The following is a 20,529-nucleotide window of genomic DNA, read 5'->3' as shown; positions in this document are numbered from 1 at the left end:
ATATAGGACTCATTTTACTGTGGATATGGATACTTTTGTCAATTAGCCTATTAGAAGCTTCTAAAGCCATGACATCATTTTCTGAATTTTTCCAAGCTGTTTAAAGGAACAGTCAATTGAGTGTATGTAAACTTCTGACCCACTGGAATTGTGATGCAGTGAATAAGTGAAATAATCTGTCTGTAAACAATTGTTGGAAAAATTACTTGTGTCATGCACAAAGTAGATGTTCTAACCGACTTGCCAAAACGATAGTTTGTTAACAAGACTTTTGTGGAGTGGTTGAAAATCGAGTTTTAATGACTCCAACCTAAGTGTTTGCAAACTTCATATTTCAACTATATATATATATTCTAATATATATATTCCATTGTCTGTGTAGTTTTCCATGTCTGGTCTAACAGTCTGTGTTATCAGGGTTAGATCAACTTTGTTACTAATATCAGAGATTAGGGATGTTTCTACTTTGGGTCTGTAAAACCTTTTTTTGGAACATAAACAATAATACGCTTATCTAGAACGCTTGGCCCCACTCTACATCCTGCTAACTGTAGCTGCCCCAGAGAACTCAACATGTAAAGTTTATTTTACAAGCAGAAAAGTTAACAAAGTCTACTTTAAGACACAAATTGTGGTTGCATGTAGCCTAGTCAGTGTATGGAAAAGAAAAACAGTATATACATTACTTGCATAAATGGTACAGAAAGAGTACTGTAAACATGACCAGTTTCACGTCAATGTTCCATCAGAGGGCGCCTAGTCAGAGTGGATTATGGTGGAATGTTCTGTCATAGATATCTCTGGTTCTGTTCATGTTTTGAGACGAGTTTCCTGTGTGCTCATTCTGAAGTGAATCGATTCTACTTCCTCCATAAAGTAGCTAGGACGGGCGTTTTACAGCTTGCACAAGTGTTTGAGCGAACGAAAGATGGCAGTGAACTTAAGTAAAAACGGAATTTCCCTGACAAATGCTTACAAAGAGGTTGTAGATGAGAAATCCAACACCAACTGGTAAGGACGGTAGCTAGCTTTAATTGCCTCGCCATAACATGTTGCATCCGCTATGTTTAAGTAGCTAGCTCCCTAGCTAACATTTATTTCCCCCCGTACTTAGCTATCATATCAGTTAACTAGCTCGCTAGTTGTGCAATGAAAATGAATTGTGTTACAACGAAGCAGTATGATTATTGCCATGTTTCGTCGAGGTAAATCTGATGACCTTGTAGTCTGGCAATTTCCTTAGCTTGTTAAGTAGCTATCTAACGTTAGCTAACTAGTTAATGATGGTGCTATATAACATGACTGTTTGAGTTACCTGTTTTCGTTTTATTTTATTGGATTCATTCACATTGCAATGCCTAAACTTGTATGCAGCTAACTCATTTGGCTAATGTTAGCTAGCTACAGTAGCTAGTTAGTCAGAATTTGTACTAGAGAAAATACGTTTCTGGAGCATCAAGTAAATTTTCTGTGTCACTTCAAATAAAACCTGTTGGTGTAGGTGTTTAGATTACCTTAATTAACCTGCTTTAGTTGTCAAGACGGTTTATCAAACCCAGAGGGTTTTAGTCTTCGCACACATCCTGTTGCTGAATTTAAAGTTATTTAGCTCAACCATGGCATAGGGACCAGACTTGACTAACTAAAAGAGGAAGCTCTCATAAGTGTTTTTAGACATTTCTCACCATATCATTACACCGAACAAAAATAAACGCAACATGCAACAATTTCAAAGATTTTACTGAGTCTCAGTTCAAAAATAATTGAAATGAACTAATTCGGCCCTAAGCTAGGAATTTCACATGCCTGTTAGTCACAGATACCTTTAAAAAAAATGTAGGGGCATGGATCAGAACCAGGTGTGACACATCTCCTTTGCATAGAGTTGATAAGGCTGTTGATTGTGGAATGTTGTTCCACTCCTCTTCAATGGCTGTGCGAAGTTGCTGAAATTGGCTGGAACTTGAACATGCTGTTGTACACGTCGATGCAGAGCATGCCAAACATGCTCAATGGTTGACGTGTCTAGTGAGTATGCAGACTATGAAACAATGGGGACATTTTCAGCTTCCAGGAATTGTGTACAGGGCTGTGCATTAACATGCTGAAACATGAGAGGATGACTGGCACGACAATGGGCTTCAGGATCTCATGGTATCTATGCATTTAAGTTTCCATCGAATTAAAATGCAATTGTGTTCATTGTCCATAGCTTATGCTTGCCCATACTATAACGCCACCATGGGGCACTCTGTTCACAACATTGACATCAGCAAACCGCTTCCCACGTCACCATACGGTCTGCCATCTGCCCGGTACAGTTGAAACCGAGATTCATCTGTAAAGAGCACACTTCTCCAGCTTGTCAGTGGCTGTCGAAGGTGAGCATTTGTCCACTGAAGTCGGTTATGACACTTCAGTCAGGTCAAGACCCTGGTGAGGACGACGAGCACACAGATGAGCTTCCCTTTGACGGTTTGTGCAGAAATAATTTGGTTGTGCAAACCCACAGTTTCATCAGCTGTCCGTCCGAATGGTTGGTCTCAGATGATGCCACAGGTGACGAAGCTGAATGTGGAGGTCCTGAGCTGGTGTGGTTACATGTTGTGAGGCCGGTTGGATGTACGCCAAATTCTCTAAAATTACGTTGGAGGTGACTAATGGTAGAGAAATTAACATTAAATTCTCTGGCAACAGCTCTGGTGGACATTCCTGCAGTCAGTATGCCAATTGCACGCTCCCTCAGCTTTAGGCATCTGTGGTATTGTGATACAACTGCACATTTTTTTAAAGTGATATTTTATTGTCCCCAGCATAAAGTGCACTTGTAATGATCATGCTATTTAATCAGCTTCTTGATATGCTACACCTGTTAGGTAGATGGATTATCTTGGCAAAGGAGAAATGCTCACTAACAGGGATGTAAAGAAAATTGTGCACAACTTTTAAAGCCATAAGCATTTTGTGAGTATGGAACATTTCTGGGATATTTCAGCTCATGAAACATGGGACCAACACTTTACATATTTTTGTTTGGTATACATAGCTCTACAAAAGCTCTACATTTTACACACTAAGTTGCATTAAGCTGAAATCGCTCCGCCATTTCCTGTTTGTTCAAATTCTAATAGTTTGCCTAATTTCAGTATATGTGACAATACAAGCAAGTATAGTGTACAATCTAAACCGAAAATATAGTATTTTCAGCTCTTTGAAGCTGATGTACAAAACCGAAAGTAAAAGATGCAAAAGTGAAACGGGAAGCATAGAATTGGCTCACATAGACCACTGCACCACTCTGGAGTCTAAGGCACTGCATTGTGGTGCTTGAGGCATCTTTTAAAGACCCGGTTTGATCCCGGGCTGTGTCGAGACCGGGAGACCAATGAGGCAGTGCACAATTGGCCCCGCATCACCCGGGTTAGGGGAGGGTTTGGCTGGCTGGGATTTACTTGTCCCATTGTGCTCTAGCAACTCCTGTGGAGGGCCTGGCACATGCGCGCTGATTTTGGTTGCCAGTTGTATGGTGTTTCCTCTAACAAATTGGTGCGGCTGGCTTCCAGGTTAAGAGATCAGTGTCAAGAAGCAGTGCGGCTTGGCAGGGTTGTGTTTCAGAGGATGTATGGCTCTCGACCTTCGCCTCCGTACGGGAGTTGCCGCGATGGGACAAGACTGTAACTACCAATTTGGCTATCATGAAATGGAACAGATCTACCGCTTCTTTGACTTGCTTTCAATGAGGATGATAGATCTCTCACTTTTCAATGTGAATTTGGTGGGTCACCCAAAAAGTTACATATTGCAGCTTTAATGGTTACGAGCCGAAGTTATGCAGTTCAATCAAGTGTCATGTTTTGAGTAAGGCACATCACTTAGCCAGGTTGCTTCAGGATGCTATTCTGCAATAGCTTGCTAAGTTTGGTTGTGAATACTGATGCTGACAGTCTATTTAAACTGCTTATTAGGCTACCAATCTACAATTTTGCAATGGTTGTGTGATCCTGTAACCTGGCGTTCTTCTCTGCAGGGCCTTGTTCACCTACGAGGGGAACACTAATGATATACGATTGGCAGAGAAGGGAGGTGAGTGTGGTAGACAGAATCTTTTGCAGTAGTGACACATTTGTATTGTTTGGGTAAGTCTCCCAGACAGTTTTCTTTCAGAAGATAACTATTTGCATATGTGAAAAGAAAGATAACCAAGCATGTGTAATGTAGTAGGGGAAAACATTTACATTTTAGTCATTTAGCAGACGCTCTTATCCAGAGCGACTTAGTTTAGAGTTAGTGCATTCATTTTAAGGTAGCAAGGTGAGATGACCACATGTCAGTCATATTAAGTTGGCAAAAAATGTCCTCAAAGTAGCTATCATTAAGTAGAAAGTGTACCCAATCGCGCTTTAGCCAAGATTGAAAAATAAGAAAATCAGGTGCTTGACTGAGGTACATGAAAATCCCCAAAAGAATCCTTGCCCCAGGACACTTCAACAGGTGACTACAGGAATATAAAGAAAATGAGCACTCTGTTTCTGCATAGATCTGATAATTAATTGACGTGGTATACAAAAAGGCTTCCGCTGGTGTATTAGCCTTTTTGGGGGGCAGGGGGATTAATCAAGATACTTACAACTATGGTTGCAAAGGGTTGGAAACTGCAGTAAAATTCCGGCCTGGAATTTTGCAAAAATTCATCAAAAAAAGTTAGCTTATGACAACAGTGAACCTTTTTTTTTGTGGGATACACAAGTAAATTCTAGGTCTTGTGGCATATTTTGGTTAAACTATCCACAATTCAATGGAATTGCAACCCTCTGCTCATTATTACTCATTCTTTTCATAATCTTAACAGGAAAATGCTGCGGCACCATCTGATGTGGAGACATTTCACTACAGCTAATGTAGAAGGAAAAGCTGTGTACATTTGCAAAAACTGTGCCAACTCGTATGTGAAGAATGCAAGAAAGATGCTGAATCATCTGGCCAAGTGCATCAAATTCCCTCAGTTCTCACAACAAGCGACCTCTGACAAAAGTCCCTCTACTTCTATTCGAGGTGAAAAGGATGAATCAGAAACTTTATCGATAGCAACAGCTCATGGTTCTCCTAGAATCAGAAGGTTTTTTTTCACTCAATGGAGGAACGTAGTCAGAAATGCTGATGAATGTCTTGCTTGAGCCGTGTATGCAACTGGTTCACCTCTGATGCTCACAGGCATGGTGTATTGGAAGAGAGTTCTGAATGTTCTTTGCCCTTACACCCCTCCAACCAGACATACGTTATCTACTCATTTTCTGGATGCAGAGTTCAACAGAGTTTAAGTGCAGGTCAAGCAAATCATAGAGAAAGCAGACTGTATTGCAATCATCTCTGGTGGGTGGTCAAATGTTCATGGACAAGGAATAATTAACTACATCATCTCCAGACCTAACCAGTATTCTACAAGTGCACAGACACAAGGGACAATAGACACACTGGTCTCTACATTGCAGATGAGCTGAAGGCAGTTATCAATAACCTTGGACCACAGAAGGTATTTCCACTGGTGACAGACAATGCTGCGAACATGAAGGCTGCTTGGTCTAAAGTGGAGGAGTCCTACCCTCACATCACACCCATTTGAATCTGCTCCTCTAGGACATCATGGTACTGAAAACAATGGATACACTCTACAAGAGAGCCAAGGAAATGGTTAGGTATGTGAAGGGTCATCAAGTTATAGCAGCAATCTACCTCACCAAGCAAAGTGAGAAGAATAAGAGCACCACATTAAAGCTGCCCAGCAACACCCATTAGGGTGGTGGTGTCATGTTTGACAGTCCTGGAGGGGAAGGTGTCTCTCCAAGAAATGGTCATATCATAGTCTGCCGATATGGACAGCCCCATCAAGAGAATCCTCCTGGATGATGTATTTTGGGAGAGAGTGGTAAGCAGCCTGAAACTCCTGAAACCTATAGCAGTAGCCATTGCACAGATTGAGGGAGACAATGCCATCCTGTCTGATGTTCAGACTCTGCTTGCAGATGTAAGAGAAGAAATCTGTACTGCCCTGCCCACTTCACTGTTGCTCCAAGCAGAGGAAACTGCAGTTCTGAAATGCATCAAAAAACGTGAAGACTTCTGCCTGAAGCCCATACACGCCGCCGCGTACATGTTGGACCCCAAGTATGCTGGCAAGAGCATCCTGTCTTGTGCAGAGATCAACAAGGCCTATGGTGTCACTTAATTGCATGAAGCTGCCAGTTGAGGACTTGATATGTCTGTTTCTCAAACTAGACACTAATGTACTTGTTCTCTTGCTCAGTTGTGCACCGGGGCCTCCCACTCTTTCCATTCTGTTTGGAGCCAGTTAGTGCTGTTCTGTGAAGGGAGTACTACACAGCGTTGTACAAGGTCTTCAGTTTGTTGGTAATTTCTTGCATGGAATAGCCTTCATTTCTCAGAACAAGAATAGACTGATGAGTTTCAGAAGAAAGGTCTTTGTTTCTGGCCATTTTGAGCTTGTAATCGAACCCATAAATGCTGATGCTCCAGATACTCAACTAGTCTTAAGAAGGACCGTTTTATTGCTTCTTTAATCAGAACAACAGTTTTCAGCTTTGCTAACATAATTGCAAAAGGGTTTTCTAATGATTAATTAGCCTTTTTAAAATGATCAACTTGGATTAGCTAACACAACGTGCCATTGGAACACAGGAGTGATGGTTGCTGATAATGGGCCTATGTCGATATTCCAATAAAAATCAGCAGTTTCCAGCTACAATACAATACATTAACAATGTCTATACTGTATTTCTGATTAATTGTGTTATTTTAATGGACAACAAATGTGCTTTTCTTTAAAAAACTTGAATTTCTAAGTGCCCCCAAACCTTTGAATGGTAGTGTATGTTGAAAATGTTTTTGGGAGATGTGACTGATCATTCAATATTCCCTTTCTTTTGTTGTTCAGTGAAATCATCCCATGTGAATAGTCAACTCATTTAATTAAAAGTTCAAATTGTAACATTTTTTTTCCCCCTATTGGAAGGATTTAATCATTTGCAATTATGTCTACTTATGATAAGGTCAAATGTTTGTTTCTGTTGCCATATGGTAAATATATCCAATGCAAAAAAAACATATACATTTAAATGGTATTAATTCCCATGGAAAGTTTCCACCTCTGAATATTCCCCAAAATCTGCAACCCTACTTACAACACACACTGTCAAAAATAGAGCATGTTGAAAAAGGGAGTCATTTGCCATATATTGTGTACATAAGGTAGGCTATAGACAGTCATGTACATGACGGACTTTGCATAGAACATAAATTCTACAATATTCCTGATACTGGTGTTTTCAGATGGTGGACTGGAGGAACTGGTGGAGGAACTTAGCAGCGGTAAAATAATGTACGCTTTCTGTCGTGTCGAGGACCCAAACTCTGGCCTGTGCAAATACGTCCTGATCAACTGGGTGAGTGCTGCACTACACTCCCTTTTCTTCCAAAGGTGGCACTCCTCTGTATTTTGTAAATCATGTTGTCAAGTTGAATGAATCCTATGAGTATTTGTGTTTCAGACTGGAGAAGGTGTGAAAGACGCCAGGAAAGGACTATGTGCCAATCATGTCAGCTCCATAGCTAATTTTCTCAAGGTAATATAATTTGGCATGGTTTAGACCACTCTAACTCTGGACCTCGAAGCCAGTTCCAATGCATTTTTTAAATTATTCCCTTCAAATTAGGGACTGATTTAGACCTGGGACACCAGGTGTGGTGTGTGCAATTCATTATCAGGTAGAACCGAACCAGCAGGCTCCGGACCTCATAGGCTAATAGTTGAGTACCCCTGGTCTAGGCATTTTCTCCATACAGACTGCTTATGTTTAGTTAATGATCAAAATCAACTACTTTTGGTCATGTAGTGTAATTCTGTAGTATGTGGACACCTGCTCATTGAACATCTCATTCCCAAATCATGGACATTGATGGAGTTGGTCTCCCCTTTCATGCTATATCAGCCTCCACTCTTCTCGGAAGGATTTCCACTAGATGTTGGAACATTGCTGAGGGAACTTGCTTCCATTCAACCACGAGCATTAGTGAGGCTGGTTACTGATGTTGGACGATTGGGCCTAGCTCGCAGTAGGTGTTCCAATTCATCCCAAAGGTGTTCAATCGGAACTGCCAGATGGTGAAGCATGATTCATCACTCCAGAGAATGCATTTCCACTGCTCCAGAGTCCAATGGCGGCAAGCTTTACACCACTCTAGCCGACGCTTGGCATTGCGCATGGTGATCTTAGGCTTGTGTGCGGCTGCTCGGCCTTGGAAACTCATTTCATGAAGCTCCCAACGAACAGTTATTTTGCTGACATTGCTCCCAGAGGCAGTTTGGAACTCTGTAGTGAGTGTTTCCACCGAGGACAGAGCTTGTGTGGCCTACCACCTTGTGGATGAACCATTGTTGCTCCTAGATGTTTCCACTTCACAACAGCACTTACAGTTGAGTGGGTCAGCTCTAGCAGGGCAGAAATTTGACGAACTGACTAGTTGGAAAGGTGGCATCCTTTGACGGTGCCACGTAGAAAGCCTGAGCTCTTCAGTAAAGCCATTCAACTCCATTGTCAAACATTTGCAGTATTCATGGCTGTACACCTGTCAGCAATGGGTGTGGCTGAAATAGTCTAATCCACTAATTTGAAGGGGTGTCAACATACATTTGTGCATATATAGTGTATTTATGTGTACACTTGCAATACTAACCTCAACAGGACATGAAATTAAGAAGGAATGACTGAGTAGACACCCCTGTTAGTGCCAGTAATAGCTTTTGAGTGTTTAAGAGTTCAGCAGAAGTTGGATACTACTTATGGTAAATTATTTTTTGTGGTTTCTGAATCAGCTCTTGAAGTGGTCTGTTATCAGTTGTTATCATGAAAGTCACCTTGCTAACTGCATGTCAACAAATCCTATGGGTGGTGGCTGTCAGATATCAAATATCCCTCTTATGGACAGCTCTTTCATGGCCTTATCTGTCTAATGTGTGACGCATGTTGTTTGTAGCTAAAATGTCTGCTGTAACTCCAGGGAGCCCATGTCACAATAAACGCCCGTTCAGAGGAGGATGTGGAACCTGAGGCTATTATGCAAAAGGTGGCCAAGGCCTCAGGGGCCAACTACAGCTTCCACAAAGAGTCCAACAAGTTCCGAGACGCTGGTCCTCAAGGACCTGTGGTACGTACCAAATAATTAATCTTATCCTTTTGGAAATTAAAATCAGAACATTTTAGTTATGCATTGAGTTTGTTTCATCAGATGTTAAGTGTCTGTAGAGATGTTTTGTACAGGCAGGTTGCACTGTTAGGCAAGTTGCTTTGTGGTCAGATATACTCTCATAACTAATTTGTTTCGGTTAATAACTTGTCTGCCTGTGGACATTTTTGGTAAGATTCATTGCACAAGGCTGCGGATGAGAGATTTTCAGTGTGGGTTTGTTTTCAACATGTTGGATGTTGTGATGTGCAGAGCAGGTTGTTTACAATGACTCATGTGCAGTAGAATCCAGGGGCTTAGTTGAGCTCATGATTGTTGGCCAGGGCTGGAGCCAGAGAGGCCAGGCCAGGACAGGCTGTTTAAAGCCTGTTAACTCTGCATAATTAACTGACATGCTGTGTCAGTACTGGATCTAGGTGGGGGGTTGCTGTCTAGGAGTGCCAATTAGTTTTTTGTTGTGTTTAACGCTTTTATTTTGTTGTGACAGGGCTCTGTGTATCAGAAGACCAACGCCATGTCTGAAATCAAACGGACCAATAAAGACAACTTCTGGGCGCAGGCAGAGGTGAGTCAGTCCCAACACCTTACTGCCACTACAGGGACTCCACGGTATCCCCCTCCCAGAGTGCAAAGAACCTTGGTGTGGCTCCAGCAGGTTAATGCTCTACAACATCCGTAGAGTATGACCCTACCTCACACAGGAATGGCGCAGGTCCTAATCCAGGCACTTGTCATATCCCATGTAGAATACTGCAACTAACTCTCTGTTGGCTGGGCTCCCCGCTTGTGCCATCAACCTTCCTTAGTTCTCCTTGTCGCATTGTCCTCCACACACGCCACTGGTGTCCAGTCGACGCTTGCTTCATCTTCCAGACCCTGGTACTTGCCTACATAGCAGCAATGTGAAGTCCCTCCTTACCTTCAAGCTATGCTCAAACTCTATATCCCAAACCGAGCACGCCACCTCTGGTCTCTTGGCCCTCCCACCCCTACAGGGCAGCTCCCACTCAGCCAGTCAAAACTCTTCTCTGTCCTGGCATCCCAATGGTGGAACAAGCTTCCCCCTAAAATAAGGACAGTGGAGTCCCTGCCCATCTTCTGAAAACATTTGAAAACCTACCTCCTGAAGAGTATCTTAAATAACTCTCACGTGCTTTTTCTACTTGCACTGACTTTGCTAATGAGGGAAAATGTACTTGATACGATTGTGATGTTGTCTCACCTAGTTATCTTAAGATGAATTAACTATTTGTGAGTCGCTCTGGATAAGAGCGTCTGCTGAATTACAAAAATGTACATTTCAATGTAAATACTGGTTAGATTTGCTTGTGTTGCTCAGCTTGTTCTGATTATATAGTCCTTTATGACAGTGAATACCCTAACCTGGTCTCGTGTTCTGTGTGTCTCAGAAAGATGAGGAGAAGCGGCAGCGGGAGGAACGCAGCAAGGCAGATGAAGAGCTACACAAGCTGGAGAAAGATCGGAAGGATCGAGAGGCCAAGGAGGCAACTCTCAGAGAGAAGAGAGACAAGGAGAGGGCCTCTACGATTGACCAGCAGAAGTGAGTAAAATGGTGGTTAGTAAACTTAGCTGGAGGTGGTTATCTTATCGGGTTGACCTTATTAAGACAGCCAGGTTTCCATTAAGTCTGCATTTTCCCATTTGTTTAACAGGAAGTACCAGCAACAGCAGGAAGCTGAGAGCAGAGACAATGAAAAACAACAATGGGTGAGTTGTCTGCTGACTCACAGCAGGACAGGCCGGCTGACTGAGGAGAATCCAAATCAAATCAGCTATGTTTAACTGCTGTTTCATCTTCATGTAGGGGGCAGCAGATCTGTTTATGCAACATGCACCCTGCCAGAACTGGGTTCAAATACATGTGTATTTGTTATTTAAATAGGCCTACATATTTTCAAATAATGTAGACTTACTCAATTACTTCTATTGGAATTATTTTCAAATAATTTCCTATAAATAGCCTACTATTTAAATGCATCTTCAAATACTATTTAAATACCTGGGTTAAAAGCATGGGAGTGTATTTGAGTCAGTATATTTTAAAATACATGTCAATACTTTCCAAGTGTATTTCCAAATGCATTCAAATATTCAACTATTAGTTTTTTTCCCCAAAAAAATATCTGAACACTTTCTTTGAAATGTATATAAAAGTAATTGAGATATTTGAACTCAGGTCTGCACCCCACCTAAATGATCTGTTTTTAAATGTGAAGGCACACATTTAGGACGTAAGTATAACACAAGAACAAACTATACAGAACCGGTAGGCGTAGCCTCGTGGGTAGTGTTGAATTATGTGTGGTGTATCATTATCAGGAGGAGCAGGAGAAGGACTTCCAGGCAGCTCAGAAGAAAGGAATGAAGCGTGGTGAATCTGTAGAGAAAGCCAATGTGAGTTAACTGTGGCCCCCTGTAGGTTTAATAATTGTTTAAAGGTTCCCTATACCCTGTGACTCAGAACCCTCTGTTTCCTGCTTCCCTTTCCATTGACACAACCAAATCTGCTCCTTGCTTGAATCTGAACTCCCCATAGCTTCACTCACCTTCATTTTCCTGTTTGTACATTCTTTCTGCTCTACTACCATTTACTGTGGTCATGACTTCTCATCTTTGAACATCATTCAGAACACCTTTATGCATACAGTAGATGGTATTGTTCCCTTTTAATAAAGAACACATCTGGAATGTTGCTATGGCTATACAATACCCAGTGTGTCTGTCTGACCACATGATGTGTTTCAGGAGGCGGCCTCCCTGATCTCTCAGCGCTCTATGAACCCCAGAGAGATGTTCAAGCAGAGAGAGAAGGGCATGGCCCCCAGCACTGCAGACACCGACACCCCTGCTGCTGCCCACACCCCTGCCAGCCCCCAGCCAGGTATGCCACCAATTCAATACAACTGTTTGCTGTTTATATACATAGTGTAGTTCTTAAAATGTTTTTTTCCATGAGTGTTTCCTAGCTGGGCTTTCTAGCTCTGTCAGGTGGGGATGTGGTCTTGCAGCGAGATCAGGGGATTGTCTGGGCCATGTTGAAACATGCAGGAGGCGAATCTTGTCGCATTACTCTGCCTTCATCAACTTTAACTCATTGTCTCATATCACATCTTGTCTCTAGTCCACATCTGCTTTGTGTTGTCTCTGCTCTGCTGGGTAACCTTCCCGGCCAAACTGTCTGTCTGCTCTGGTGTGTGTTTCTCAGGGCGTTTGAACAGCCCTTTTCTCTCTAAGCAACCATGCGAGCCCGAGCCGTCCCGCTTGCCCCTGCGCCAAGCCTCCCCTCTGCCCACAGGCTCCGCCTCTCCTGTCCCTGCTGCAGGTCTGAGTTCACTCATACTGCTGACACAAACTGACCCTTTCCCCACACACACATACTTCACACGTAGGTGACTGAGTGACATACAATTGCTATGTTTGTGTTTTGGTCAAATACCTACCTGATGCTACTCGCTTTAAATCCATCAATCTAAATGATTGACCTGATGCTACTCCCTTTCATCTCTTGTTGTTCAATTGAAATATCACCCTCATGGCTCATAGGCCATGTCCATCATTAGATCACTGTACATCATCAATCTCATTCAGTGTCTTGTTGTTTTCCATGAGACTTGACAGATGGTTTTATAATTATTCAGTGTCTGAATATTTGAGTGCATGCTTTAGTATGATTGTACACTGTGTGTATCTGTGCTCGTATATAATTTGTGTGTCATAATAAGAACCCAGTGTGGATGAGCCCATTGTGGATGAATCCACTCCCAGTGTGGGTGAGCCATCCCAATCTGAGTGCTTCGATGAGCAGGATGCAACCCCTGAGGATCAGTGGCAAGATGAAGGTGGGCCCTGCTCCCCACACACCTCAGTCTGAACACACAACAGTCGGATTCATCTCTCATCTGTGTTTCATCATGACCCTTTCTCTGGACACTTCATAATTACTTTGTACTCTGGATCCCTGGTGTTGCTGCTGCCACCTGTTGGTAGAAAGGTATTCCTTTTCGGATAAAGACAATGTACTTTTTCTGTTTCAGTAAAGGCAACGGCAGCTCCCACTGAGCACAACCATGCCACAGAGCCAGCCCAAAACAACCTCTATGAGGAGCCCCCAGAGGTAAATATTTGTCAGCACATGAGCAGTGAGATTCATTATTTGTAAACAGCAATAGTATACTTTTTTATCAGAATATCCCTTATCACAATCATTATTGAAATACCATTTAAGTCCAGAGGACTTTGGTAAAAATGTGCGCTTGGACTTAAATGTGAAGAGCATTCTCAGAGGTATAGCACCCCTTGTTGTTCGCTCAGGTGGAAGAGAACATGAATGAGGTGGCTGCAAAGAAGACCGACCGAGGCGTCTGTGCCAGGGCTCTATATGACTACCAAGCTGGTAAGCATTGTTAGTCACGGCCTACTGACAATTTACAGTAGACACTCTGCCCACTGAACTGGTTCTCTGTGTGAACAATGTGTAACCGTGATGTATTTCCCACATGGAGAATGTGGGTGAAACTGCTAGATGGAAACTGGCAGTCAGTGAGCAGTGGTTATTACCCTAGCATTTTTTTCAACAACCGTGGCAAATTTGTGGGGGGGGGGACGGCGGCATGGTTTTAGAGGCACTCTTCTTGGCCCCATTGACAATGTTTCTATTTTAAAGCTAATTTCCAGAAATTCTACACATTTTGCCATGGGGCTGAGAGAAACTGCAGTTTCAAAACGAATTTCCTGAAATTCTACACTTTGCAATGTCTTATGCCTTGTTTTTATGCTATCTGGGTGATTCAAACATAACAACATCAATGGGAGCCACATGGCATGACATTTTGGGAATTTATGATTCTCTCGTTTTTATTTTGGTGAGTTCACAAATATTGTCTTATAAAATAATATATAGGTCCATTATCCTTTCTACATACTTCCTGTTTTTTTAAGTGGGGTTCACGAAATCAGGGAAACATTGGCGACGGAATAGACACCTTACAATAATACAGTAACAGATATCCGAATGGACATGGTGATCTAAGGTATTGCTCTTTTCATTCCACAGCTGATGAGACAGAGATTTCCTTCGATCCTGATGACATCCTCAATGGCATCGAGATGATTGACGAGGGCTGGTGGCGGGGCTATGGCCCAGACGGTCATTTTGGAATGTTCCCAGCCAATTACGTGGAGCTGGTCTAAGTTCATACCTTGCCCGCTCACTAGATCAGCATATAGGAGGCAGAAGAGAACCCCCCCCCAGAAGAATTCGGCAGTAGGAAAACTGCTAGTTCCAGAACACAGCATGTCAGAAGTAACTCAACAGTGAACTTTTCAGAGTCTATTGCTGAACTGTATCCTTCACATTATGGACCAATGTATGAACAGTGACCAGGGGGTGCTCAAATCTATCCCTGTTGATGAGAGAAATGTCATTTATGTTGTGAGAACTTAGGTGGCATTGTTTAGGTTTTGATGAAATCCCAAACTGAATCTCGTACCTTCTGTGATGCAGTAAATTGTCAGCCTTTTTTAAAATGTTTCAATTCAAGATTCCATTGTGAACATTAATAGCACTTGTACATCACATATCTTAAAAAGTGAAGCCAGTTTTGTTCCAGGTGTACTTTTTTGTTTATTTGTATCATTCACTCATGTCATGTTCAGGATAATAACATTTCATAGCTCACATAACGGTACCAAATAAATATTTTCTTGCCTTTTCCTCAGACTGACATTTTATGTGAGTTTGCTTAAATAATCCTGCGTGAATTTCAAACCATAGTTTGGTATTGCAGTTGAATATTAGAAAACCAAAATGTTCTATATTTGCTGTGCTCTCCTGTGTGGCTGAATTCAAGAAAAGATGGGGGTGAAAATGACACCATCATATCCTTGTTCAAAAGTATTATTATTTTTAAATATGTAATGATTATGCTACAGAACTTGTCCCCATACCCTCCCTCCGCCCTCTTTTGCCCCTAGAGAATTTTAATGACTGACTGTTTCAGGGACCAGTTACACGAAACAAGGAATGAGTGATCTTTCCTGTCGTGTTGTTGAATCGTCTTGTCATTATCTGTGTCTTGGGTACAATTTGTCTCTGCTTAACCTGTCTTTCACAGTCCAGCTTTCATCAAAATACAGGTATGTGAATGGCTTAATTTAGCAGGCTTAAGAGAGCAATGATCAGATGCTGTTATCACGTGAGAGTGCCAAATGAGGGTAAAGTAGTGGGGTGATGATGCTGTCCTCTGGAAAGTGCTTTCTCTCATTCTAATCTGTGTGGAAACTTCATAACTGTTATGCAACTTCCCTGCTTTTTTAACTTATAATGAAATCATTGCAATAAAAAGTTTGTGGGACATTGTCACTTTAAATAAAGATTTAAAAAAATGATTAAAAAGGGTCACTGTAATTTCAAGGTGCATGATGTATCCATTGTCCTTGTTTTTCAAGAGTATATTGTAATGCAAATACTTTCGTCATAATAAAAGAGTTCAAGTAAAATGTGTACAAGTCTTACGGCATCTTTTGTAAAATGTTGGTTGTGGCGGCAGTAAGTTGATTTAAACATGGGAGGGCAGTAGTAGCTAGCTGATAGAATAGAATGGAGTGAAAGCATTGGGGACATTCAAGGAGCTGTTTGATACTGTTGCTACAGTTAGGAGTATCACTTTTAGTCTCATACATAATAAACCTTAGCTGTGATATTTCTATATATATATAAGCAGTTTCCTGGAATGAGAACATAAAGGTAACGGCTGGGGATTTTTGTTATTACCTCAGTTTCAGTTTCACATGAACGGCCAGTTTTAAGTTAACGTTTTTTTTCCCATCGTTTAAGATAAGATCTCACTTTTTTTCCCTCATCTGAAAAGACATGCCTTAAAGCCTCACAAAGTGCACTTTCTAAAAGTATTAGTTCATCATGTTACTGAAAATGGCTGAAACTTACAAGAAACCTAAAGTCACACGAAAAATGAAGAACTGAAAGTATAGGCCTATATTTGTTTTCTAACGGTAGAATACAAAGTGTAACTAGAAAGGCCATTTGATGATGGGTTCCAAACCTAGAGACCGTTCTGTGAGTCAAACCCAGAGACTGTTCTGATAGGAATGGCAAAACAAATTCTCAACTGTTTCTGTTAACAGTCTACTGACCCTCTTCACTGAAAGGCTGAGATAAATGTCATGGGATCTTTTACATTGAATTTCTCACTGTAAACGCTCAGTTTAACTTGGTATTAACATGAATATGTCATGTGGCATGCATTATGTCTCTAAGATTTACATGTACAGTGCATTCAGAAAGTATTCAGACCCCTTGACTTTTTCCACGTTATGTTACAGCCTTATTCTAAAATGGATTAAACAAATTTTTTTGCTCATCAATCTACACACAATACCCTATAATGACAAAGCGAATAACATATTTTTTTATGACATTTTTACAAATGTAAGACTATGTAAATAAGGTATTTGGATAGTGACACAATTTGCATCATTTTAGCTTTGTACACCACCACAATGGATTTGAAAGGAAACAATCAAGTTGTGCTTTAAGTGTAGACTTTCATCTTTAATTGAAGTTTTGTCTTTAATTGAGTTTTGTCAAAATGATTGTATGAACCGTGTAGGAATTACAACCATTTTTATACATAGCCTGCCAATTGTAGGGGCTCAAAAGTAATTGGACAAACTAACAATCATAAATTAAATTGTGAGTTTTAATATTTGGTTGTAAATCTTTTGCAGTCAAGGACTGCCTAAAGTCTAGAACCCATAGACTTGGAACCCAAGGATTGTTTTAAGGTGGAGATATGGTTCTTCTGTTGCAGTCATGCGCAGTGTTCTTGGTTGGTCATCAATCGACAGGATAATTGAAAAAAACATGCTTATTTTATTTCATAATATACATAATATAAAACGGCCAAGTTCTATTCACAGTGGTATTCAGTTGGTAAGAGACAGACATTCCGTAAATACAAGGAATAGACTGTCCACCATCTATGCGTAACCCAGACAGAAAAGAGAAATAGGCAAAATAACATTTCGTTTTAGAGCAATAAAGAAATGGAATAAATTAACTGAGCAAACCAGAAACCTTTCAAAATATATATTTAACATTATTTTAAAACAACTTAAATATAATTCATAGAAATGTTGTGGGACTATAGTAGGTGAAGAATCAATATTTTTTAGATTGAGTATTTATTGGGTCATTGTGTTAGTATGTTATGTATGTTTGTAATAAATAGTGTGTTATATGTGAAAATGTGTTCGTATTATAAATGGTATTTTAATGTTTAAGGACTTTTGGAAGATTAGTCCAAATGGGGACAAAAAGAGATCCAAATTAAACCAATCAAAAATCAAAATAGACATCACTAGATGCTGGGATTCTTCTCCGGTGATGTTCTGCCAGGCCTTTACTGCAGCTATCTTCAGTACCTGCTTGTTCTTGGGGTGTTTTGCTTTCAGTTTTGCCATCAGCAAGTGAAATGTATGCTCAATTGGATTCAGGTCAGGTGAATGACTTGGCCATTGCAGAACATTCCACTTCTTTGCCTCAAAAAAGTATTGGGTATTGCACTGTGAAGGGCCATCCAATGAGTTTTGAAGCATTTGGCTGAATCTGAGCAGATAATATAACACTAAACACTTCAGAATTCATCCTGCTGCTTTTGTCAATAGTCCCCATCAATAAATACAAGGGAACCAGTTCTATTGGCAGCCATACATGCCCACGCCATAACACTACCTCCGCCATGCTTCACAGATGAGGTGGTATGCTTCGGATCATGAGCAGTTCCTTCCCTTCTCCATACTCTTCTCTTCCCGTCATTCTGATACAAGTTGATCTTTGTCTCACCTGTCCATAGGATGTTGTTCCAGAACTGTACAGGCTTTTTAGATGTTTTTTGGCAAAAAAATCTGGTATTCCTCTTTTTGAGGCTTACCATGGTTTACATCTAGTGGTAAACCGTCTGTATTTACTCTGGTGAAGTCTCTTGATTGTTGACTTTGACACAGATACGCCTACCTCCTGGAGGGTATTCTTGATCTGGACAACACTGTTGGTAAGGGGTTTTTATTCACCAGTGAAAGAGTTATTCTGTCATCCACCACAGTTGTTTTCCATGGTCTCCCGGGCCTTTTTGTGTTCCTGAGTTCACCAGTGTGTTCTTTCTTTTTAAGAATGTACCAAATAGTTGATTTGGCCACACCTAATGTTTTTGCTATCTCTCTGATTTGTTTGTTTAGATTTTTCAGCCTAATGATGGCTTGCATCACTGGCAGTGACAGCTCTTTGGACTTCATATTGAGGGTTAACAGCAACAGATTCGGAATGCCACACTTGATATCAACTCTAGACCTTTTATCTGCTTACTTTTAAATGAACTAATGAGGGAATAACACACACCTGGCCATGGAACAGCTAAGCAGCCAAATGTCAATTTACTTTTGGTCCCTTAAAAAGGGGGGGACCACATATAAAAAGTGTTGTAATTGCTACGTTGTCCACCCGATTTGGATGTAAATACCCTCAAATTAAAGCTCAAAGTCTGCACTTTCAGCTCATATTCATTCAACTCCAATATGCTTTGGTATATGATGTTGTAGACAGCTAAAATAATAATAACTTGGTCAATGTCCAAATATTTATAGACCTGACAGTAAGTATTTAGACTCTCTGCTATAAGACTCGAGAAAGAGCTCAAGTGCATCCTAACTTAATTGCAGTCCACCTGTGGTAAATTAAATTGATTGGACAGGATTTGGAAAGGCACACACCTGTCTATATAAGGTCCCTCAGTTGACAGTGCATGTCAGAGCAAAAACCAAACCATGAGGTCGAAGAAATTGTCTGTAGAGATCCGAGACAGGATTGTGTCAGGGCACAGATCTGAGGAAGGGTACCAAAAAATGTCTGCAGCATTGAAGGTCCCCAAGAACACAATGGCCGCCATCATTCTTAAATGGAAGAAGTTTAGAACCACCAAGACTCTTCCTAGAGCTGGCTGCCTGGCCAAACAGAAATCGGGGGAGAAGGGCCTTGGTCAGGGAGGTGACCAAGAACCACTCTGACAGAGCTCCAGTGTTCCTCTTTGGAGATGGGAGAACCTTCCAGAAGGACAACCATCTCTGCAGCACTTCATCAATCAGGCCTTTATGGTAGAGTGGCCAGATGGAAGCCACTCCTCATTAAAAGGCACATGACAGCCCGCTTGGAGTTTGCCAAAAGGCACCTAAAGGACTCTCAGCCCATTAGAAACAAAATTCTCTGGTCTGATGTAACCAAGATGGAACTCTTTGGCCTGAATGCCAAGCGTCACGTCTGGAGGAAACCTTGCACCATCCCTACGGTGAAGCATGGTGGTGGCAGCATCATACTGTGGGGAGACTAGTCAAGATCGTGGGAAAGATGAACAGAGCAAAGTACAGAGAGATCCTTGATGAAAACCTGCTCCAGAGCACTCATGACCTCAGACTGGGGCGAAGGTTCACCTTCCAACAGGACAATGACCCTTAGCACACAGCCAAGACAACGCAAGGAGTGGCTTCAGGATAAGTCACTGAATGTCCTTGAGTGGCCCAGCCAGAGCCCGGAATTGGTCCATTGAAACTCCCCAAATACAGGTGTGCCAAGCTTGTAGTGTCATGCCCAAGAAGACTCGAGGCTGTTATCTCTGCCAAATGTGCTTCAACAAAGTACTGACTAAAGGGTCTGAATTATTATGTAAATGTGATATTTAAAAAATATATATTTTTATACCTTTGCAAAAAATTCTAAAAACCTGTTTTTTCTTTGTCATTATGGGGTATTATGTGTAGATGGATGAGGGAAAAAAGATTTAATCAATTTTAGAATTAGGCTGTGACTTAACAAAATGTGGAAAAAGTCAAGGGGTATGAATACTTTCCCAATGCATTGTATCTATTTGAGTTGTATCTATTTGAATGCTATCATGTATGTACAGTTGAAGTCGGAAGTTTACATACACCTTAGCCAAATACATTTAAACTTTTTTTTTTTTTTTTTTTTTACATTTAAAGTTTTTCACAATTCCTGACATTTAATCCTAGTAAAAATTCCCTGTCTTCAATCAGAATAATAGTAGAGAGAAGGATTTATTTCAGCTTTTAGTTCTTTCATCACATTCCCAGTGGGTCAGAAGTTTACATACACTCAATTAGTATTTGGTAGCATTGCCTTTAAATTGTTTAACTTGGGTCAAACATTTCGGGTAGCCTTCC

General features: G+C 41.1%; 1 protein-coding gene across 9 annotated transcripts; it reads left to right on the top strand.

Annotated features, from left to right (window-relative positions):
• Positions 1–747: 747 nt before the first annotated feature.
• On the top strand, positions 748–15,781 carry LOC110536041 (drebrin-like protein B). Of its 9 annotated transcripts, none has more exons than XM_021621546.3 (15): positions 748–1,011; positions 4,028–4,083; positions 7,345–7,457; positions 7,563–7,637; positions 9,073–9,219; positions 9,746–9,823; positions 10,668–10,819; positions 10,932–10,986; positions 11,599–11,673; positions 12,025–12,160; positions 12,485–12,601; positions 13,002–13,118; positions 13,314–13,393; positions 13,591–13,672; positions 14,333–15,781. In XM_021621546.3, exons 1-15 carry the CDS (start codon positions 929–931, stop codon positions 14,467–14,469), a joined length of 1,503 nt encoding a protein of 500 aa, XP_021477221.2. In that variant the 5' UTR covers positions 748–928; the 3' UTR covers positions 14,470–15,781. The 9 variants fall into 9 exon arrangements, with proteins under 9 accessions (XP_021477221.2, XP_021477222.2, XP_090046781.1 ...); XM_090190655.1 differs by having other exon boundaries at positions 755–1,011; positions 9,049–9,219; XM_036935876.2 differs by lacking the exon at positions 748–1,011 and adding an exon at positions 1,944–2,154.
• The last annotated feature ends 4,748 nt before the right edge of the window (positions 15,782–20,529 follow it).

Source organism: Oncorhynchus mykiss, chromosome 11, assembly GCF_057628025.1.
Source record: "Oncorhynchus mykiss isolate SJ-2025 chromosome 11, ASM5762802v1, whole genome shotgun sequence".
NCBI classification, from domain to species: Eukaryota; Metazoa; Chordata; class Actinopteri; order Salmoniformes; family Salmonidae; genus Oncorhynchus; species Oncorhynchus mykiss.
The sequence above is the reverse complement of the archived record's forward strand: the minus strand, read 5'-3'. Positions and strand labels throughout refer to the sequence as shown.

Bases quoted from the DNA above. Each gene is read 5' to 3' on its own strand.
- LOC110536041 (XM_021621546.3), top strand. From the start codon at position 929: ATGGCAGTGAACTTAAGTAAAAACGGAATTTCCCTGACAAATGCTTAC. The intron at 1,012-4,027 runs GTAAGGACGGTA...TCTTCTCTGCAG, and splicing joins GAGAAATCCAACACCAACTG to GGCCTTGTTCACCTACGAGG. The intron at 9,824-10,667 runs GTGAGTCAGTCC...TGTGTGTCTCAG, and splicing joins ACTTCTGGGCGCAGGCAGAG to AAAGATGAGGAGAAGCGGCA.